The 24,793-nt window shown below is 27.9% G+C and overlaps 3 protein-coding genes across 3 annotated transcripts; 1 reads left to right on the plus strand and 2 right to left on the minus strand.

Moving 5' to 3' along the window:
* Positions 1-1,116: 1,116 nt before the first annotated feature.
* LOC114367468 (probable purine permease 4) lies at positions 1,117-2,590 on the plus strand. Its single transcript, XM_028324656.1, has one exon. It carries the CDS (start codon positions 1,191-1,193, stop codon positions 2,418-2,420), a length of 1,230 nt encoding a protein of 409 aa, XP_028180457.1. The 5' UTR covers positions 1,117-1,190; the 3' UTR covers positions 2,421-2,590.
* A 2,866-nt stretch (positions 2,591-5,456) lies between these two features.
* Positions 5,457-7,047, minus strand: LOC114367329 (probable purine permease 4). Its single transcript, XM_028324493.1, has one exon. It carries the CDS (start codon positions 6,831-6,833, stop codon positions 5,628-5,630), a length of 1,206 nt encoding a protein of 401 aa, XP_028180294.1. The 5' UTR covers positions 6,834-7,047; the 3' UTR covers positions 5,457-5,627.
* Positions 7,048-17,627: 10,580 nt separating this feature from the next.
* Positions 17,628-19,126, minus strand: LOC114367522 (probable purine permease 4). The gene has a single exon (XM_028324722.1). It carries the CDS (start codon positions 19,055-19,057, stop codon positions 17,834-17,836), a length of 1,224 nt encoding a protein of 407 aa, XP_028180523.1. The 5' UTR covers positions 19,058-19,126; the 3' UTR covers positions 17,628-17,833.
* Between the last annotated feature and the right edge of the window lie 5,667 nt (positions 19,127-24,793).

Consider the following 24,793-nt stretch of genomic DNA (forward strand, 5'->3'; position numbering starts at 1 on the left):
TATCTTCAATAAAAGAATTTTAAATTAGATATATTTTATATCAGTACATAAAAGTATTTTAAATTAAATACATTAAAATTTTATATTTATTAAATAGGTAAATATTCGTTTTGGTTTGTGAAAGCATGAGTTAGTGATAAATTGATTCTTAAAAAATGAAAAAAAATATTTAATCACTGAATATGAATATGAAAAAAGTTTGATTGTTTAAACTTACTCTTAAATCTATAAGATTATTTTGTTATTAAATTGTAATATTTAAAGATCAATTTTATAATAAATTATATTTTTTAGGATTAATTTGACATTAACTTGTAAAATTTAAAAATTAATTTATCGTTAAATTATTTGTATTAAGTAATTTATCACGTTTGTACACATTTAATACTAAATTTATTTTTTTTTATTTTTTTTAAACTAATTTATTTTATTATTTTAAGAATTAAAATGAGTATTTATTCTTATTAAATATTCCTTTAATGTAATTATATTAACCATAAACATCAATAACAAATTTATATCGAAGGTGATATTTTATTTCAACAAATCATCATCCATACATCTATCCAAATAAGTATGATACTTGTTCATCGCAATTCTTAAATGGCCCCAACCTACTTCTCATTTCTTAATTAGTTGGTTCATACTTCATAATAACTTCAATATCATACTTTTCTACGAAAGCTCCTGTTATTGGAATTTTGTTCACTGTAGTTTAAGTTAAGAATAAATATTTATTTTGATACCCGAGACGGGGATAAATTAATTTCTGAAAAATAAATTTTTTAATTTAATTTATAAATATATAAAAAGTATGATAAATTAATCATACAAACAATCTAACAACAAATTAATATTAAAAAATACAACTTAATAATATTAAATTAATTTTTAAATATTATAACTTCAGAAAATTTAATAAAAAAACTAATCCATAACACTTTGTAAGCATTTCCCATTTAATCTGAATTTTTCATTTTTGAATGATGTTTATTGTTTACTCTTTATTTAATAATTTAAAGTTGTAGAAAAACGTAAGACTACACGCAAGGTGACAGATGGTTCACATTCACAGTGAAGGTGGCAAGCAATGAAAGGAACTGAATAACTTCAACTGATCTATTTCAACCCCTAATTCGTCTCTTTCATTCAAGGAGGTTACATATAATCACTGTCCCCAACACATCACCATGAGTCCTTGTATCAAGAAGAACACTAGAAGTACTGAAATTGAATTCGTTGATCAGTTAGAAGCTGGTGGAGAAGAATTAGCACATGCAGATCTAGTTTCTCCCATGGACAACACAACATTGCAGCTGCATGCAGATCAAAAGGGTAGCAGTAGCACTAACAAGAGGTACATTAACATCAACATCAATATGCCCCTTTTGGTGATTAACTATGCATGTCTCTTTGTGGGTTCACTTTCTTCTAGTTTGCTATCTAAGTACTATTTCACCCACAAGGGTTCAAGTAGATGGGTTTCAACTTGGGTTCAAACCGCAGGATTTCCTCTTTTGTTAATCCCAATTTGTGTTCCTTATCTCTTTAAATTCACCAAGAGGGTACCCTTTAATGATTTCACACCAAGAATGTTGATTATCTCAATTTCAATCGGAGTTATGTTAGGATTCAACAACCTTTTCTTCTCATGGGGAAACTCCTACCTTCCCGTTTCAACCTCAGCACTTTTGCTATCTTCCCAACTACTCTTCAACCTTCTCTTCTCTGTCATCATAGTGAAGCAAAAAATAACCTTTTCAAACGTGAACTGCGTGATCCTTCTCACCCTAAGCTCCATCCTTATAGCCTTGGACTCTAGCCACGAGAGACCAAAAGGGCTAACTCAAAAGAACTACTTCATTGGATTCTTTTGCACCATAGGGGCAGGTTTGATGTTTGCCTTGTACTTGCCACTAATGGAGAAGATTTACAAGAAGGTGAATTGCTACCAAATGGTGATGGAAATGCAAGTGATAATGGAGGGTGCAGCAACAGCATTGGCCATAGTTGGCATGACATGGGATGGTGGATTTTCTGAGATGAAGGTAGAAAGCCAAATGGTCTTTGACAAAGGAAGCAGAGTTTATTGGGTGACAGTGATGGGAAATGTGGTGACTTGGCAGCTATGTTTCATGGGAACTGCAGGAATGGTATTCCTGACATCTTCATTGACTGGGGGGATTTGCATGACATTTTTGTTGTCCATGAATGTGTTAGGAGGTGTCGTGTTCTTCAGAGATGCATTTGGTGGTGTCAAAGCTGTGTCCACTTTTCTCTGCATTTTGGGGTTCTGTTCTTATGTTTATGGCATCTACAAGGATAACCAAATGGGGGAACACAAATTAGCTTCAACCAGGAACAAGACTATTAGTAGTAATGCTTCATCCACTGAGATGATCCACATTGTGAATTATTGAACTATATATGTGATATAGTTCACAATGTCATCCGAGTGTAATTAGCTAGATTGACAAGATTGCCAATCGTTAATTGTAGATGTCAAAATGTCAATATTCTCCTAGTTACATCTATGTGGATATCATGTACAGTCGAAAAATTGTTGTGTATAAATTTACTCTTCAGTTAATGAGCGTTTTGAAAATAGCTTAAATTCATGAATGTGCGAAAGATCCATTATAGAAACCACGGCTAAATAGTTTTATGATGCTAAAAAACGTTTTCTTTTTTTATATCAACGCACGCATTTGTTTCCTACGTGAGAAATTTTTGTTTCCTTAGATGCATTCCAACCTTTGTAAGTTAGCTATCTGTAGACATATCTAGATACTGTTTGTGCATAGCAGCAGGTAATTATTTGGTTATCGATAGTTTAATATATCAAATCTGACTGTATCATAGTTTGGTGCCAATATATAATTTTAAAGAAGTATCTTTTTGATAATCACGCTTTCTAACAGATTAAGTCATCAAAGTTAAAATTGATTTAGTCTTCCAAAACAAGAGCTCATTATTGTATTATGAAAAGTACATATTTATCAAAGATTAAAAAATATTGCTCTGTATTGATATCAGATAACTATACCTACAGTACACTCAAACAATACTTAAATAACGTTTTTTGTCCTTGTAAAATAAAAGTCTTTTTTAGTTCTTTAAAAAAATTTGTTTTGACTTTAAAGATTTCTTTTGGGGTTTTAGCCGCTGTGGTTCAGTCACAATATAGTGTTATAAAGACTTGTTCGGTGTGGTTGAGGTAGTTGATTAGTAATCCAGTAATTAATCTGATTTGATCTAGTATATATTAAAAATTTAAAATTATATATGTATCTATTATATATAAGTATATAATTAACATTATTTGATTAAGAAAAATTCATTCATATTTCCAAATCTAAAATAACAATTGATAATAATGAGACATTAAAACGGCGTTATAGATGTAGTCCATTTTTTTTTGCGTGCATAGCCCAATCCAGGTTTATAAAACTAGGTCGGGTCATCGGATTCCTTCAAAACCAGTCAATTGGGTTTGGTCGGGTCATCCTAGACCACATACATGAACAGTTCAATAACAAATTGATCTGATTTAGGTCATTGGGTCCCGGTTGGACCGACACGACAGGCGAAGCCGAACTGAGTTTCATAACATTAGTTAAATAATGATGTAACGATCTGGATAACTCATTATTATCAACGATTTGTCACCTCATCAAATAGTTTGACAAGGAAGTCACATATTATTTTTTTTTGGTAAATCTTTGTCTATAAAACTTTATTTATTCAAACTAGTTGCAAGTTAACCAAGAATTTGAAAACATAGTTTACCAAAAGAGAATTACATGTGACTGTCTTGTCAAACCCGTTGGTAATGTCAAAAGTTATTTGGACTGTCAACGTTACAATTCACATTGTTACTTAACGCTAGAGAATAAAATAAAAAAATATTTAAATGACAAAAAAAGAAATTAAAGGAATAATAAAAATCCTATTTTATAGGAACTAAAAGGTTATGTATGTCCACACATGAATAAATAAAAAATATATGGACACCCGAGGTATATGTACCTAAAGAGAGACAAGAAGAGAAAAGAAATAAACATTTTTGTAATAGAAGAACTAAGTGATTGATATAATTGATAAGAAGAATGGTAGAAATACTCTATCTAACACTTTTTTTATTAACTAAAACTTATTGAGAACCACAATTTTTAACACGACTTTTTTAGCATTTTGTTAAAATTAATTGTTGGTAGTCATAAAACTATTTAACCCTCACTAATGAATATTTCACACATTTATGAAATTCAATAGATTTGAGCTAATTTTCTACAAACTAAGAAAGTTGTAGTGTACTCTCTCCATCCCCAAATAAATGTCATTCTAAGTTATTTTACACATACTAAAAAAATTTAATAAATAAATGAAAGAGTGATAGTTTTACAAAACTAATCTTATTAAATAGATGAAACAAAATGATATTAGTATTAGATTCAAAAACTAAAATAACATTTATTAAGGATATTAGTAGAAAAAAAAATTAAATTACATTGAAAACTCAAATGAGACACTTATTTCGAGATAATTTTTTTTCAAATATGACATTTAAGTTGAGACTGATATAGTAATTTTTTTTCACCCGAAATCAGGGTACATTAGACAATCCTCTTTTAGTTATTTTATTTTCATTTATTTAATAAATATTTTTAATTAGTGAAACATTTAATAGAAATTGAGTTTTAAATGTGCATTTATTATTAAATACTTGGTGAAAGATAAAGATTTCAATGTATTCATTAATTGATTATTATGCATTTATTTATTATATACATGATACTCTATAAAAAAATTATAGACTTTTTATTTGACACTCAACTAATCTCCCTCCCTCCCTCCCTCTAGATCAATCCATTTTGGGATAAAATGATACTTGCAGTTGTAACTCTATATTCAAGTCAAACATCGATCCTCATGCCTTAATTAAGTGTCGAACCATTTGTGTCAATAATTTTTAATTTTTATAGAATAAGTTGAAATTGTTTTGCTTTAATATTTTCAAAAGAAAATAAAAATAGTATTATACATATATATCATTAATATAATTAAATTTAGGAATTATAATATTTTAACTGAAAAGTAAAAAAAAAATTCACTCATTTAAAGATAATCAATTTAAATAATTAAATATTTATAAGAATAAAAAAACAAAATTATTTATTTAGCTTTCATGAATGATAATTAATCACAAAAAATAATTTTAAAAATATCTACAAAATATATAAATTGTTGTTAAATAATTATTATAATTTACGTCCAACATCATAAAATGTTTGGCATCATAAAATGTTTGGTAGTCGGTACACTGCGCGCGCGTGTATATATATATATATAAAGACAAATGTTAACCAGAGTTTTAAAGGAATAAAAAAATATAAAAATTCAAGAAAAAGTATCATTAATATATATAATGCGATTTCTAGTATATTCCGGATGTATATTCCAACAAAGACATTTTATTTTGAATTTTTTTTATTTTAAATTCTATAACCATCGGTGCATTTAGCAAGAGACCCATATATGAATAGATACTGATAGTCTTGGTCAATATTGTAGCTAATTACACGAAGATGACATTATTATAAACTATACATATGCAAATATATAGTTCAATGTTTCAAAATGTGGATCATCTCAGTGGATGAATCATTACTACTAATATTCTTGTTCCTGGTTTGAGCAAATTTGTGTTCCCCCATTTGGTTGTACTTGTAGATGCCATAGACATAAGAGCAGAACCCCCAAATGCAGAGAAAAGTGGACACAGCCTTGACACCACCAAATGCATCTCTGAAGACCACAACCCCTCCCAAGACATTCATTGACAACAAAAATGTCATGGAAATGCCCCCAGTCAATGAAGATGTCAGGAATACCATTCCTGCAGTTCCCATGAAACATAGCTGCCAAGTCACCACATTTCCCATCACTGTCACCCAATAAACTCTGCTTCCTTTGTCAAACACCGTTTGGCTCTCTACCTTCATCTCAGAGAATCCACCATCCCATGTCATGCCAATTATGGCCAATGCTGTTGCTGCAGCCTCCATTATCACTTGCATTTCCATCACCATTTGGTAGCAATTCACCTTCTTGTAAATCTTCTCCATTAGTGGCAAATACAAGGCAAACATCAAGCCTGCGCCTATGGTGCAAAAGAATCCAATGAAGTAGTTCTTTTGATTTAGCCCTTTTGGTCTCTCGTGACTAGAGTCCAAGCCTAGGAGGATGGAGCTTAGGGTGAGAAGGATCACACAATTCACGTTTGAAAAGGTTATTTTTTGCTTCACTATTATGACAGAGAAGAGAAGGTTGAAGAGTAGTTGGGAAGATAGCAAAAGTGCTGAGGTTGAAACGGGAAGGTAGGAGTTTCCCCATGAGAAGAAAAGGTTGTTGAATCCTAACATAACACCGATTGAAATTGAGATAATCAACATTCTTGGTGTGAAATCAGTGAAGGGTACCCTCTTGGTGAATTTAAAGAGATAAGGAACACAAATTGGGATCATCAAAAGAGGAAATCCTGCGGTTTGAACCCAAGTTGAAACCCATCTACTTGAACCCTTGTGGGTGAAATAGTACTTAGATAGCAAACTAGAAGAAAGTGAACCCACAAAGAGACATGCATAGTTAATCACCAAAAGGGGCATGTTGATGTTGATGTACCTCTTGCTAGTGCTAATGATACCCTTTTGATCTGCACGCTCCTGCATTGTTGTGTTGTCCATGGTGGAAACTAGATCTGCATGTGCTAATGCTTCTCCACCTTCATGATCAACAAATTCAATTTCACTGTTCTTGATGCTAAGAGCCATAGTGTGAGAGATTTTTTGTGTTGGGGACAGTGATGATGTAATTAATCCTCCTTGAATGAAAGAGACGAAAGTGAGTGTTGAAACCGATAAGTTGAAGTTATTGAGCTCTTTTTATTTGCTTGTCACCTTCACTAAGAACCATCTGTCACCTCTGCTTGTAACTCTTCTTACGTGTGTAGTGTGTTACGTTTTTCGACAACTTTGGACTATTGAAAACCAGAGTGAGTGAAATGAACCTGGACCACTCCGAAATTAATGAATTCAGTTCACACCTCCATTTTTTTACTATTTCTAGAACTTCCCCGCTTCTCTATCTTTTTATCATAAATTAGTACACCCGTAATTTGAATTTTTGTTCATAATATTGATTTAAAAATGTTTGACAAATATCCTATATGCTATCACACGTTTAGAGAGAAAATAAAAAAAATAGCTTAAACTAATTTTTGTTCATAATATTGATTAAATTCTTTTAATTAATTTTATCTTATAAAATTTTATTATTTCTAAAATTTCTTTTAATTGTTGGATTTTTAAAGAATTTTTATTCATATTTATTTATCATTTACAACGTTCAATATCACATTAATTATTATTTTATTAATTATATCCTCACTTACCTCATAATTTTTAATTAATTTATTCATGTATTTTCCTGGGAAGTGGAAAGAGAAAAGGATAAAAATAAGAAACTTCATAATTATTTTATTAAAATCAATAAAATTTAATGCATTTCTTGATTTTTACATGATAAATTAATTGAAATTGATGTAACTTTTTTTATTAATTAATGTGTTATATTTTATTTGTTATATTTGAGATTAGAGAGAATATTAATAAGAGATAATAGTGAAAAAAGATAATAAATATTATATTAAAAAATTAAAATAATAATTGTTGTGAAAGTTTTTTTACACTACAATTGTAATCAAACAAAAACAATAATAAATAAATTAATACATAAATTTAAATACATAATAATGACACTATTAAAATTCATGACCTTTTCTCAAATATTTAAAGTGAGCATTAACAGCCCACTATCTGATAAAATTAAAGTGAACATTAAATGCACACTTTCTAATAAAACTAAGGTGAGCATTAAAAGCGCACTCTCTAATAAATGTGAAATTAATTAACATAATTACTAAATATATAAATTAAAAGTAAAATAGATAAAAATATATTTATAGTACCTCTACTTTTTGATGAAAAAATATGAATCAAAATTTCTTTTTTATCTATTATATACTAACTTTATCATTAAATATAATATTTTTTAACAAATTCAAATATATTACTTAAAAAAATTACTTAATTTAATTAAAACTTAAATACAACTTTGATGGTCATATTTTTTAAATTTGTGATTGTGATGTCTTATTTTAAAATAAAGATATTTGATCTCCTATTTTAGAAAATAGTAACTTTAGTACCTTTACTTTTAATGAAAAATATGGATAAAAATTTCTGTTTTATTATATACTAACTTTATCATTAAATATATGATTTTTTAACAAATTCAAACTTGTTACTTAAGAAAATTGCATAATTTAGTTAAAACTTAAATACAACTTTAATCATCATATTTATTAAATTTGTGATTGTGGTGTCTTGTTTTAAAATAAAGATATTCAGTCTCCTATTTTAGAAAATACATAATTTTAGTACTCTACTTTTGATGAAAAAATATGGATCAAAATTTCTTTTATTTATCATATGTTAACTTTATCGTTAAATATAAGATTTTTTTAACAAATTAAAACTCATTACTTAAGAAAATTGTTAAAACTTAAATACAACTTTGATCATCATATTTATTAAATTTGTGATTGTGGTGTCTTATTTTAAAATAAAGATATCCAGGCTCCTATATTAGAAAATACATAATTTTAGTACCTCTACTTTTGATGAAAAAATATGGATCAAACTTTTTTTTATTTATCATATGCTAACTTTATAATTAAATATAAGATTTTTTTAACAAATTAAAACTTATTACTTAAGAAAATTGCACAATTTAGTTAAAACTTAAATACAACTTTGATCATCATATTTGTCAAATTTGTGATTGTGATGTTTTATTTTAAAATAGAGATATTCAATCTCCTATTTTAAAAAATACGTAATTTTAGTACCTCCACTTTTGATGAAAAAATATGGATCAAAATTTCTTTAATTTATTATATACTAACTCTATCATTAAATATATGATTTTTTAACAAATTCAAACTCATTACTTAAAAAAATTGTGTAATATAGTTAAAACTTAAATACAACTTTGATAATCATATTTGTCAAATTTGTGATTGTGGTATCTTATTTTAAAATAGAGATATTTGATCTTCTATTTTAGAAAATACATAATTTTAGTACCTCTATTTTTTATGAAAAAATATGGATCAAAATTTCTTTTATTTATTATATACTAACTTTATCATTAAATATAAGATTTTTAAAAAAATTAAAACTTATAACTTAAGAAAATTGGATAATTTAGATAAAACTTAAATACAACTTTGATCATCATGTTTGACAAATTTGTGATTGTGGTGTAGTATTTTAAAATAGAGATATTTGATCTCCTATTTTAGAAAATATGTAATTTTAGTTTAATCTTTAATTTTATCTATATTTTTTTATTTCTAATATTTTAATTAATTAAATCATTTTTATGGCACCTTAAATAAATGTGTTAGGTTAAGGGTTCAATTGGATCAAAATAAAAGAAATAAAATATATACGAAATTGAGAATTAAAACAAAATTATGAATTTTTAAAATAGAATAATCAAATGTCTCTATTTTAAAATCAAAATTATGAATCGAGTAAAATAAAGAGACCAAACTTATATTTAACCCTTTTACTTAATATCATTAACTTTTTTTTAACAATTTGTCTTATATTTCTAAAATCACCCTTAAAAATTACTGAGAGTCATCATCTCACTTTTTCTATTTAATTAATTAAAAAATTAATTAATTAATTTTTGTTAGTTATCTTCTAGAGATATAATGAATTAATTTTATTAATTTACAACATTTATTATAAATTAATTAAGAGTGTTTTAGTGAAAAAATTAATATAAGAGACTATTTAAAAAGAGTATTGTAGAAACTAAAATGTGATAAATATTTTAAAAAAATAGAAATGGAGATAGTAAAAGATAATTAATGTCCTACTCGCTCATACTATATTTCTTACAAATATCAAAATGTGCTATGAAAATTGTGGCGTAAATAGAATGGGGTAAATTTGGCCTGACTCAATGGACCCTACAGACTAGACTGAGCTAAAGAATTGTAGTCATGAACACCACCAAACCTATTTTAGCTCATATTATTTTAATTTTTTAATTTTTCTTTTAAATTTATGCAACTTACGATAAAACAAAATGGTCTAATATGACCCAGCCGAACGAGCATTAGGCAGCTAGGCCACAAAAAATGCAGCCCATAAGAAATTCGGGTCGGGTTAGTTCAATGCTATTTTCACATTTAGCTTGTCAAGTTGGGTCAAGCTGCCTGTTTTAACAATTCTAATTTTCTTTTGCTCAATAACTTCCCAACTCATGTTTTTCCATCTTTGCTCCTACTGATACAAAAATTTTCATGATAAAAAAAAAAACTTCACTCATACTTTCATCTTCAACAGATCCCAACCATTTAATTTTTTAATATTTTAATTCGACGGACACGATTCATAATTCTTCTATCAACTCTGGTAATCCTTGACACATCTCAATCATTAAATATTTTAATTTTCATATCCAACGGAAAAAAATCAGGCGTTGTTTTTTTCAAAATTTCTATAGGATGCAAAAGTAATTTCACTTTTACACCCTACACCTATGTTTTTCCCACTATTTTGTAACTATTGTTGTACTTCATTTTCTGTTTTCTACTTTTCCTACCTTTTTCCGCCACCACTAATCCAAACATAATCTAAGCTTGTATAAGTATTTTCGTCAATATTAAATTAGATTTTCTAAGCACCGAACGTGACTACAAAAAATCAACACTTCTGCGTTAAAATAAATTATAACACTTACTCAAACACATCCTAAATATTCATGAAAATGTCTTTCCATTCTCAACCTTCAATTCAACCTCAGCAAATGCATATCTTTCCACCATTTACAATTTGTTATAGATAAGAAAAATAATATTGTGAAAGTTTAAAATAAAAATGTGAAGATTAAAAATTAAAAGTTTAAAATATAAAAATAAAGAATTTAATTATAAATTATAAATAACGGGAATTTTGATTTTACGTATATTATCATTTAATTATAAATTATAAAATTAAAAATTACTATTTTTGTAACAATCACTTTAAATATTATATTTAAGATAATTTTTAATTAATCAATATTATTAGTTTATTAGTTTTTTGTTAGCTAGAAGGATGAAACTCACAATCTTTTCCTCCTTATATCTCATCTAAATAAATAACATTACTTTACACTAATAATATATCTAAAACTAAAACCAAAATAAATTTAAAATTGAAAAACAAGCCTTATTTCTCTTATAACATTTATAGGCGACAAAAACATGAAATCATCGTCACTCAATGCTTTTAATAACATTTTTTTTAGAAATGAAATGTTATCTATTTATTTACCGATCTGCTATATAATAAATAATTTACTCATTGACATATATCGTGTTCTCTTGCTTTTTCATTTTCTGCCCAAATGTATCTTTCAAATGTCCAAAAACCTTTAGTGACATAAAGTTATCCATAATATTTGATAAAATATTATAAAAATATATTAATAATATTTATTTATATTTAATGATATTTTTTGATATTGTCAAAAAAATTAGAAATATTTTAATTAAGGATTGAATAAAAAATATTACTAAAAGATACATGTGTAATATATAATAGTCTCATTGAGGTTTGAATATATCATCTGGTACATATTACTCCAATTCTAGCATTAGGCCAACCTTAGTGGTACATGAGACACAATAAATAAAGATATATTAGATATGTTATATTTGGATTATTTTTTCATGGATTTTCATAATAATAATGCTGCATTAAATTCTTTATTCTATCTTTTCTTCCATGTTTTGCAATCTTTTTTTCCTTCTTCTTTTATTTTTTATTTTTTTACCAAACGTTTTTTCCTTTTTTCTCTTTAATAAAGTTCCTATCTCTTTTATAGTTGGATGATAATAAAAATAAATTTAAGTTTTTTTTAAATTAGGTTAAAACAAATGATAAAATAAACCTTTTTGCTGATTTTATTTATTTATTATTATCTGTTTTTTCTTTTATTTTTTTCTTCTCTTTTTTACATTTCAATTTTATTTACCCAGACCAAATAGGTATTCATAGTCTTATTTACAGATACAAAGCTACAACTCTAATGTTACATTAATTAGTTTGATGCGTGAAGCTTACGTTTAATCTTCAAAACTGATAACTTTCATGAAAATATATGAAATGACAAAAAGGAATAATGGTGGAAATATGTCAATTTAAGTTAGACCCAACTTTAACATGCCTGAATTGATTCTTAATTACAAAACTTGAGTCTGACCCTTTCATATGTCGTGACCCATTTTTAAATGTCTGACATAATTTGTTTCAAAATTTAACCTAATTTGGAAGTTTATTTACCTGGCCTGTTTTATAATTAGACTTATAAACAAAGTTAGTATACCTATAAATTAAAACAATGTAGGCCAATTAATTGTGTTGGCATTCCCCATCACATTTAAATATAAAACCAAATCAATATGTGACAAAATAACAAAACTCGATCAGATTGGAATAGATCATTTCCCCCTCAAAATCAATCAAACAATTACTAACTAGTAAGCCAATTTAGTGGATAAAAATACTTAATACACAATAACCAGAACTAGGAAACAAAACTCTAATTGATTCATTCTCTTGTAAACGGGTGCGTATCTCTTGTTTTGCTGAGAAAAAAAAAAGGCTCTTTATCTAATATTTTGTTCATAAAATTGTCAAACAATACAAGAACTGAAAGAGTAAAAGTGCAGAAGCTTGCGGGACTCGGAGCTCGTCATTGTGCTGAAGATTTTCCATCGTGATATGCTGTCAGCGTCTTAGTTTTTTTTGTCTTGTTTGTTTCCTATCGCACCAAAAAAATAGTGCACATGCATTATGTGAACTCTTAGTAAGTCCCATCTGTTATCTACTTTTGTGTGCGCAATAAATTAAAGGAAATGGGAATCGTTAGCATTTCATTTCATAAAATACCCTTTACGGGAATATTTATCAAAAGGGACTAAGAATTAATCAAACTCTCTCCAACGTTCATTCACAATTTGTATTTGTTCTACCAGTTATTAATATTACAAAAATGAAACAATATAATTATGTAAAAATAAAGTGTAAAAAGGGTAATTCAGTTTTGTAAATTCAAAACAGATAGTTTTGGTCATTGAACAAATTACCAATTAAGTGAAAAGGTATAAATATTTTTTATTTAATAACTATATAAAATATTAATTAAACATTTTAGTTTCATCTTTCTTTAATTGAAATGAATTCTAACCGAAGTGTTCTGCAATTTTTGTCCTGAAATTTGATCTAATAGATAGGTCATAAAAATTAGTCGCTGTAACTAAAAATTACTATCACGAGTTAACTAATTAAGCTACTATAGATCTGTATGAGATTAATAATATCTTCCAAAAGGGGATGAAGTCTATTAATGAGCACTTTTGAGATCATATTCCAAACAACTTGTTAAAATACAATTTTTATCTTCCTATAAAAAAAATAAAGATATTTGATCATATTATTTTTTAAAATAAAAATTTTGGTCTAATTGTCAAATTCAGGATGTTGATCGATTCAATATTTGAAACTTATATAACCTTGATTGCAGATTGCCATTAAGTTTCCCCCACTCTTCAAACCTTATTGATGGGAGGAAACTTGGATATAGTAAAGTACTATTTAGAATTCACTAAGTTTTTAGTTTTTTTTTAAAAAATCAATTTTTAAACTTTTGTTTGATTAATCAAAGTTTTTAAATTTTTAATTTTTAGTTGATGAATAAAAGTTTAAATTTTTTATTTTTTATTTATTTAACAAGATTTTAAGGATTAAAAACTGAATTTTTAAAAATTTTAGGAAGTAAAAACTTTAATAAAAGATGTTGAAGAGCATTAATCAATCAGTGAAACAAAAATTTAAAAATTAAAAATTTTAATAATAATAATAAAAAACTTTAACTAATCAAACAAAAGTTTAAGAATTAAAAATTATTTTTTTAAAAAAATTGAGACTAAAAACTTAATTAACTATATTATTTATATTTTTGTTTAATCATAATTAAAGTTTTATTTCATGAAGCTGCATAATAAAGTTTGTATTAAAAGATTTAACAAATTACGAAGGTAATGATGATTCTCATTCCCATGATTATCACCACATACGTTGCTAGAATTATGGGAATTAGGGTTTGGCTACACCAGCTCTACTTGCACCTCTTCACTGCTACTCCCGTCATCTGTACAACCTCAATCACTATTAGAGGATCTTTTTAGGCCATCGGGCAGTCCGTTTTCCAAATGGCCTTACAAACCATGCCTCTTGCAAAGTTAATCAAGTCCTTCATGCATAATCATACTCTCCACATTGAACCAATTAAATGGTTCCTACATAAACAAACCCTTCCCACAAAAGGCTAGTTCATATGAATTTCAACACATACCATAACAAATTTAACTATGCATGGAAGTGGAAGCATATTCAATAGTACATATTCCACCTTAATGGACCTTCCTATATATTGCAGTTGGAAAGGCCAATAGAAACTTTCATTATATTATTTCATACCCAAGCTTGAAAAGCATATTCTTACTATTGTACTATATCAATAGTGACTTGAGAAGAGGCAAAAAGTCTGAAACCCAAACCTTGTACCACAAGGTAGTGATCAAAGATATCATCTAATCAAGGACCTTCACTGATAGTCTTCTCCCTGTCCACCAAAAGATCATCAAATTTTACCATTAAAACCCATGTGCAATGTCGACTATATTCATACCTCCAAATAGTTTCCAAATCAGCTAGAGTCTATCCCGCATTGTATAGAAGTTGAGACTTTTCCCAAGCAGTTTCACAATTATAGCATCTAGCTCTCTCTCCACCGCATCCATAATTCTCATAGAATTAATAGTCTCATCTATATAACAATTAGGCTTTAACTTATCACCATCTTCTAACTCAATCTTAAACTTATTCTCTGCTAACAAATCCATGTGATCTCTTTTGGGAAGAGGCATTTGTTGCCCTAAATGTCACAAAAGGATTTTTTTTTTTTTTTTAGACAATCTCTTCCACCCTGATCACCCCTTTCAGGCAGTTCAGGAAGTGGTGAAGAACTATGTGTGTCGTATTTTCGTTCAAGGGTTCACTCATTTTTAATGTTGTTACTCTCAATAAATTAAATTCACTTGGCTAAACTTATATACGTTTGAATTTAACAAAATTTGAAAGTTAAGAATTTAGATATTTAGTCTCGAATTTAAAAATCAATGACAAGAATTTATTTTTAGTCTATAAAAATATAAAAAATAAAAATTCACTTTTTTAAAAAAATATAGACAAGTGGATTAGCCTTTTTACTCACAACATGCAAAATGTTAGTTAATAAATTTTTAATCTACAATTAAATTTGTTCGACTATGTTCATCAACATAAAAATCTCATGACTCACAATAGATTAACTCCAATATCCCAAGACCAATATTTTAACAATCCCTATTACTTGAACCAAACCAATTAAATTGATTTATGTTTTTTTAGTTTGAATTGGATTTGAACATAATCAATCTCAACTAAATCAATTATATATTTATTATTATTTTTTAATGCTTAACTTACTTACTATTGTATGTCGATTTGAATATGGTCATTGTGTTTCACAAACGTTGTGTAGATAATTTGGTATATTTTTTTTTATTATTGTAGATGAAGTTTTATGATTTAATTAATTAATTATGCGTTATTTTTTATAATTTGTTATTATTTAGTAGATGAAAGTCAATTACACTCAAATATGTTATTTACATTCTTTTATGACAATATTTTTTGTCAAATTTGAAACATAATTGTACTATATATCTTTAATTTTTTCCAAAATTTTATTTATAATATTTTTGTTGATATCCGATGATCCAAATCAAATCAAACTATTCATCATTTATCTAAACTAAAATGATCCATTTAACACTACTAGTTGGATAGGTTATTGCCTCTTGTCATGTGGCCATTATATTAACTTATCTATGTGTTTTCATGCTCAAGTTTAGAATAGATACAATACTTTATTGTCATGATCGCATTTAAGCATGGCAAAATCCATGGCCGGGAATGAAATCTATTATTATAAACATAATTTAAGGGATAGATTTTATTTCCTCGCGGAAGGAGTAGTTTATTTCCTATACTCAATCTTAAATGGGACAGAAGTGAATATTGTGGTGACACTCAGGCATGATTAATGAAATTATTTGAACTCTATTAATTGTTCAAATAAAAATTTAATCAAATGAACATATATTTGTTTTGACTGCATCGAATAAACATATTTATTTAGAAAACTTCTTTTAATTAATTAATTCTTTTTTATTTGTTTTGTAATTTTTAATAAATTATATCTGCAGATAATTATTATGAATGTATAAGTTGTAAATATCTGTCAAACTCGCAAACCAGATGGATTCTGAAACAAATTATGGCGTTACTATTCATGGACAAGTGCTCTCGGAACAAGGAAGTTAATCCCTATTTGTTTTTGTGTTCACACCCTTTACTATTAATACAATCAAATTGATTAAAAAAGTCCTAACAGTAACTGTTAAAGCTAGGTGACAGTCAAGACTATCACATGTTTGAGTCTGTAAACAAAAAGATATAAAGGCGGTGAAAGAGTTTAATCTTTTTAATATTGTCTGGTCTATTAGGTTTGAATGTAACTGATGATTACAGTTGAGACCTTTGAAATGATAACTTTCAAATACACAATTTCCTATACAATAATACAAACAAACAAAAAATGCACAAAACCAGGCAAAGAGCATAACCAGTAACTGAAAGCTGAGATTCCAGAACATGTTATGCGTGACTCACTTCAAAATCTCACTAAACTTTTTTCCTTTTGGTAAAAAAATCCAAGTAAAGTTAAGCAACAGATTTCATGTGACACCAAAGCTAGCTGTAATAGCTACTGATAACAAAGTTATACCAAACTTAAGATCAATTAACCGCAGGGAAAATATTGTTAGTGATTATCAATTACTATCTCGTTCATGGTACTTGGTGATGTTGTCATTAACTCGATTAGCGAGGATTTAGTGCATATTTAATCAAAGAATCAATTTAAAGATAAACTACAATTTTCGTTTGTAAAAATGTAATTTGAGAAACTATATATTTATACATTTTGAGAATGTACCAAAAGAAATTTATACATTTAGAACAAAGAATTGAATAAAGACATAACTTGAATCTAGTTTATATTTTAAATATTTTTATTGTTGATCTTTCATGAGTATTCAAATTTTATTTCGATGATTTCACGTAATAACAATTTGTGTTAAGCAATAGAAATATTAGCGAGGTGAAATTTTGGACAAGATCTTCTCCATGCCTTTGAAACAAGATATTTCTTACAGCAAAAATCTAAACCATTAATCACATTATCTCGTTTAATTGTCGTACAAGAACTAATCAGTTGTTGTAAATTTAACTGGATGTTTGTTGCAGACAAAGTTAGCAAGAGAGAATCCATTTTGGCCAAATTTCAATTCTCATTAATTAGGAAAAGAACAACAAAACACCTAACAGTAAACTACATAAAAATTTTGTTCAACAATATTTAAGTCTAGGCCAAACTAGTTCGATCTCTACACCAAATTGAAAATTGAGGTACTATATAGTACCACACTAGCTACCACACTACCACTATCTTATCCAAGTTCCATAGTTTCAACAAGTTACACTACCATACGATTCCCGTTAGGGATCAACTCTGTGGTAGTTCCACCACTGCTGTTCCTCCTTTTAGCCTCCTCCTCTTGCTCCCTTTTGATGTACATGCCATAGACATAAGAACAGAAACCCCAAATGCACAAAACAGTAGCCACAATCTTAAAACCTTTGAAGGCATCATGGTACACCAACCACCCTGCCAACACATTCATGGATAACAAAGCAGTAGCAGAAACCCCTCCAGTCAATGAAGACGTGAGAAAGACCATCCCTGCAGTTCCCATGAAGCAACACTGCCACGTCACAACACTCAACACAACCGTCACCCAGTAAAAAGTGTTTCCCTTGTCGAAAACCCTATCAGCCTCTTCCTTCATCTCAGAAAACCCTCCTTTGTACACCATTCCTCCGGTGGCCAGCACCGTCGCCGCGATCTCCATTACGAGCTGCATCTCCATCACCATTCCGTAGCAGTAAACCCTCTCGTAGATCTTCTCCATCAGTGGCAAGTACAAGGAAAACAACAAGCCTGCACCTATGGTGCAAGAGAACCCTATGAAGTAGTCCTTTTGGGTTAGCCCTTGAGGCTTCTCGTGACTAGAGTTCAAGGCTAGAATGATGGAGCTCATGGTTATGAGGATCACGGAATTGAGATTTGAGAATGTGATTTTTTGTTTTACAATGATGGCTGAGAGAATGAGGGTGAAGACTAGCTGAGAGGATAAGAGAAGTGCTGAGGTTGAGACTGGGAGATATGCCACTCCAAATGAGTACAAAAGGTTGTTAAACCCTAACATGACACCAATACAAAATGAATAGCATAGCATCTTTGGAGTGAAATCTGTGAAGGGCTTTCTCTCTGTGTAATTGAGGAGACTTGGGAGAAAAATGGGAATGATTAGGAATGGAAAACCTGCACACTGGACCCATGTAGAGACCCATTTGCTTGACCCTTTGTGGTTAAAGTAATATTTTGTGAGCAAACTAGAGGAGACTGATCCCACAAAGAGCAAAACATAATTTATAAACAAGAGAAACTTGTACCTCTTGTTCTTCATTGATTTTTGATCTTCATGGTGATGTTGTTCTGTATTTTCCATGAATGGAGTAGGGTTTGAAAGTGATTCTGGACCTTCTTGATCAATTGATTCAATATCGCTGGTGTAGTCGTTTGGGGTTGTGCTGAGAAACTGGTGATGCAATGGTGGGGATTGTGATTTGACAGCCATGGAAGAGAGAGATTGAAAAGAGAGAGAGATCGAAAATAGGGAGAGATTGAGAGATTTGATTTGCAAAAGTAAAACTCTCTCTTAAGTCTTAAACATGGTCATGAGAACTTGTATATATACTAGTACTCTATTTATACAGATGTAACTCTGATCCTGACAAGTGACATCTCATGCATGTATGGTTACATGAATAAAATTAATGTTTAATTTCGCATTTCATTAAAATTAATGAATTATTTTGACATTTCATTTATTGTCACATAATTAAAACTAGCATAAATTAATTTTGAGAGAAATTAACAATAACGAAATTAAATTTTTCTATCAAAATTAAATTTTATCTATTTATATTTTTTTAGTAGTAAATATTGAATTCAAGTATGAGGGATTATAATTAATTATATTGGGATTTTTTTAAAGATGAGATATAATTACTAATTCATGATCTGTCATATATACCGAATGAAACTTCATATTTTATTCTAAAAAAAATTATAATTAAATTAGATTTCTTTTTGATAAATTTTATCAATACATATAAGTTGAATTATATTTTTATTGATAAAGAATGTTTTTAAATTGTTCCCTCTAAACCATGTGAAATCCAATTGACCCCACCAAAACAATCTACATTTTATTCTTCTAAAATTTTAACATGTTCATCAAGTATGTTAATTATGTGTTTTTTAAATTCAGTATGGTCATTATTATTTTAACATGTATTATCACTAATTATTTTAAAGTGTTGTACAAATAACTCAAACATAGTATGTGTTTAACCTGTATGTGGCGATTCAGTACTACAATTAACATATTGGATGAATAATAACATGTTAAAAACTTAAAACTGAAATGGGACGAATTTTTTTGGAAAGGACCAATTCTGGATTTCACATATTTTAGAGGGAATAAAAATATTTTTTATTTTATTATTATTATTTGTTAAATTTTAAAAATAATTTATATTTTAAATATTATATACTATATAAGGTAATATGTTGAAATAACAAATAATTTTTTAAATTACATGAAATTTTGTAAACTTCATCTGTTTCTTAATTTTAATGCAATAATTCGATAATAAAGAAAGTTATTAAATGAGTTATTTTACTAAATTTTGACACTTCTTTATATACAATCAGATAAAAAGATTTACACTTATAAGCCTATGCAAACTATCTCAAGCTCTTATCATTAGGCCAATTTTAATAGGTTAACTAAATTTAATACTTAGTGTCATTTGATCTTGTTTATAATGTTTTTTTCAACCCAAAATGATGGATATTTAAGATTTTTTTACATAGATTAAGAAAAATAAATATTCTAAAAGAATTAATATTTATTAGGGGACAAAATCAAAATATTTAAATATTATATGGAAGAAGTAGTATAATATTTTCTTTCTGTACAAAAAAAAAATACATATTTACACTTAAAAACCTGAGGTATAATATTTAATGTCTATATTTAATATGTCAAAAAAATAATGTGTATGTATTGAGAAGATATATAATCTTAAATGCATTTGATAGTAAACTAATATGAGTAACAATAGCATTTCTAAGCATTCAGAAATAATTAGACTCAAACAATCAGACACAACTTTTTTTATACATAATCAAACATAACTTGCAATAAATGTTGACCATGTCTTTAAGACATTAATTAAAGAATTTAAAGGAGAAAAATTTTATTGTAGAGATCAGAGCATAAAAATGTTATAAACATTTTATTTTTTTATTAATCATATGAACATATTAATGTATATATTTAATATGTCAAAAAAAATAATGTTTATAAATTGGGGAAATATATTATCTTCAATGATATTGTGACCTATTATTTAAAATAAAAAAAAACTCACTAATTTTTTAAGAAAACAACAACTCACTAATTATACAATTATTACGTTAACATAAAAAATTGGCATTATATATTCATATTTTTTCCTCTCAATTTTTTTATTTTTTTTTAGAAATACCCATCTTAAAAATATTTGAAAGTATCAGTATTTGAAAGCTGAAACGACATTTTCAAGTTCTCTGTATTTTGACACTCAATCCCTAATTAACTGACCCATAATATTTATTTGAAAAATGTTAAAATCACTAGAAATTCTAAATGTCTCTTCAGCTTTAACGTGCAAAAGCATTCATTTCATACCACACTTGCACATTAAATGTAATGAGTTTGATGTGTAATTTAGAATATGGTTGGTGTTAAGCCATTAACATAATGAAATAATTAATTAGTTATAAATTAGTAACATATATTGTGATAACTTATTGACTTACTCTTTATAAAAATTAAGTAACTGTAAGCTTAAAAAATAAAAGACCAAGAATGCATAGTTAAAAAAATGTCAGAAGTTACATTTTTATATTTTTTATCATTGAGAATGAAAACAAAACAAAAACAAGAAATAGAAAATAGAAAGCATAAGTATTTGAAAGCTGAAACGACACATCTGAGTTACTAGTATTCTGGCGATCAATTAATCCCTAGTTATCTAATCCATAATCTTTATTTGAAAAACATTATGAAACTTTATTACTAGTCCACGCTCAAAATCACTTGAAATTCTACTTGTCTGTTCACCTTTAATGTGCAAAGTGTATTTTATGGAAATATACAGTAATAACTTATTAACTTACTCTTTATAAAAAGTAAGTAACTATAAGTTTAAAAAAATAAAAGACCAAGAATGCATAGTTTAAAAAAAGGGACGAAAGTTACATTTTAATTGTTTTTATCATTGAGAATGAAAACAAAACAAAAATAAGAAAAAAAATGAAAAGAATTAATATTTGAAAGCTAAAATGACATGTTCGAGTCCTGTATTCTAACCATCAATCCTTGATTAACTGACCCATAATATTTATTTGAAAAACTTTATGGAACTTAATTACTAGTCCACGCTCAAAATCACTTGAAATTCTACATGTCTCTTCACCATTAACGTGCAAAAGCGTTCATTTCATTAATTCCACAGTTACACATTTAAAATGACTAGTTTGATGTGTAATTTAAAATATGGTTGATGTTAGGCCATTCGTATAATGAAATAATTAATTAGTTATAAATTAGTAACTTATATCTAGTTTATTTTATGGAAATATATCGTGATAACTTATTAACTTACCCTTTATAAAAATTAAGTAACTGAAAGTTTAAAAAATAAAAGACCAAGAATGCATAGTATAAAAAAAGAAACGGAAGTTATATTCTAAATTTTTTCCATTGAGAATGAAAACAAAACACAAACAAGAAAAAGAAAATGGAAAGCATCACTATTTGAAAGCTAAAATGGCACGTTCAAGTTCTTTGTATTCTGACGGTCAATCCCTAATTAATTGACCCATAATATTTATTTGAAAAACTTTATGGAACTTAATTACTAGTCCACACTCAAAATCACTTGAAATTCTACATGTCTCTTCACCTTTAACGTGCAAAAGTGTTCATTTCATACCACAATTGCACATTTAACGTGATGAGTTTGATGTGTAATTTAGAATATGATTGGTGTTAGGCCATTCATATAATGAAATAATTAATTAGTTATGAATTAGTAACTTATATCTAGTGTATTTTATGGAAATATACAGTGATAACTTATTAACTTATTCTTTATAAAAATTAAGTAACTATAAGTTTAAAAAATAAAAGATCAAGAATGCATAGTTAAAAAAAATATGGAAGTTACATTTTAATTTTTTTTTATCATTGAGAATGAAAACAAAACAAAAACAAAGAAACAGAAAACAGAAAGCATCAATATTTGAAAGCTGAAACGACACGCTCAAGTTCTCTGCTTTCTAACTGTCAATCCCAAGTTAACGATAAAGACATTTAACTTTTCTACGACAATTATAAAATAAACGTCGTAGAAAAGTCAAACTTTCTAAGACGGTTGTTAGTTAATAACCATCTTAGAAGGTATTAGAAATGATACTTTTTAAGATGGTTGTTAGCTAATAACCGTCTTAGAAAGTTGTCTATGTAAGACTTTCTAAGACGGTCGCGGGTGACAAATGTCTTAGAAAGTACCATTTCTAAGACGGATGTTAGCTAACAACCGTCTTAGAAAGCTTACACTTTCTAAGTTTGTTACCTAAACCGGCTTAGTCAAATGAGTACCAAATTTTGCAAATTAGGAACAAACAAGCATACAAATGCAATATTCAACATGCAACATGTCCATAAAGCATTAAAAGTCCTTACATTGTTTGAATAGTATTTTGTTTCTAACCTAGGTTGAAGTTTATACACTTACACATTCAAAAATGTGCATGAGTGCATACATGTCTACATTTGTTTTAAAATGTACATATGCATGAATGCATTAGTCCCCCGTAAGGAAAAGGATTGTAAACACAAATTAAAACACACCTTTCAAAGTTTGCAATGATAAAGGCCTCCAAAGCCTTGACTATTATTTATAAAAAAGAAAGTTGTATTCTTATTATATCATGGAACTAAGCAATTATATTCTACAATCAAAGTAAACAATTACAAGAGCTTGAAGCAGCTCTCCCATGCTGGGAAGGGAAAATGTTAGCACCATATTGTTTTGAGATAATTTTTTCCTTCAATAAAAAAAATGTAATTTGATTTTAAACACTAAAGAACAAAAAATTAGAACAAAAAACAAAAAAGAAAATTCTATAGAAGATGCACATCTCTTATGTAACTTCAATATACTAAGCATCTAACTAGAAGTCATTATACCAATTCATCATGCAACTAACTAAAAGTCTAAAAGATCAAGACTCTTCTTTAGAAATATGACTATGAGCAAATAAAAGTTATACAAGAACTCATTGATCCACCTAAATTTAGTGTCTCCAATCATATCAAATTCTTTAAGTCAAACTAATTCCCATAGGAATTCAAAATAGTGGAACGACATTCCAACCATAAAAATAGGCAAGGCAAGTTAAACAAAATGATTTCAAAAATAAAACCTAACATTTGAAAGCATGTCATAGAAATCCTTCATAACTCGAGCCTCCAGGAAAACAAAGGTGCACTATTTTGGTTTTGATGGTACCTCTTGTGTTGCTTTAGTATCTTTTATCAAACTCATGACATTTGGAGCATCCAAAACCTCCTTTAAACTATGCCTACAGCTATAAATAATAATGCTAAAGCGATAAGATAAATCAGATATTGCAGTACCCACAAGCAATTGAACTACAAAGTTAATCCTAAAAACAACAATACAAATATAATATTATTAAAGATAAGAAAGAAAGGCTACAACAAAGATCTCGATATGTCTTCTAGAGTAAGGAGCAAAAAAACATAGAAAACATAATTTCATTCATACTATAAGGACATATTTGGTGCAGAGACATCCTCATCCAAACCCAATAAGGACATATTTGGTGCAGAGAATAAATGCTAAAGATAAGAAATCAAAGTCCTTGGACTAAATTTCTACCAAAACATTGTGAAAGAACTTATCCAAAGCCTACAAAAGGGAGGATTCCCGTCCGCCATTAGCAACTTCTCTTAAAATTGAAGATTATGATCCCATAAATCGCATTAAAAATTTCTACAAAGTAGTGGTTATCTTCCGTTTCGTCTATGCAGACACATTACCATAACCCACGTTTTGGCGATCATTCCACCGCAAAAAAAAGTCACAAACGAAATTCGAGGAAAGTGTGAGCCGCATAGAACCCTAGAATTTCAATCTAATTCGACGAATGAGAAAATGAAGCAACATAA

Source organism: Glycine soja, chromosome 9, assembly GCF_004193775.1.
Source record: "Glycine soja cultivar W05 chromosome 9, ASM419377v2, whole genome shotgun sequence".
In the NCBI taxonomy this organism is placed as follows: domain Eukaryota; kingdom Viridiplantae; phylum Streptophyta; class Magnoliopsida; order Fabales; family Fabaceae; genus Glycine; species Glycine soja.

Excerpts from the sequence above, each read along its gene's own strand:
- LOC114367522 (XM_028324722.1), bottom strand. The coding sequence starts at position 19,057 with ATGGCTGTCAAATCACAATCCCCACCATTGCATCACCAGTTTCTCAGC.
- LOC114367468 (XM_028324656.1), top strand. The coding sequence starts at position 1,191 with ATGAGTCCTTGTATCAAGAAGAACACTAGAAGTACTGAAATTGAATTC.
- LOC114367329 (XM_028324493.1), bottom strand. The coding sequence starts at position 6,833 with ATGGCTCTTAGCATCAAGAACAGTGAAATTGAATTTGTTGATCATGAA.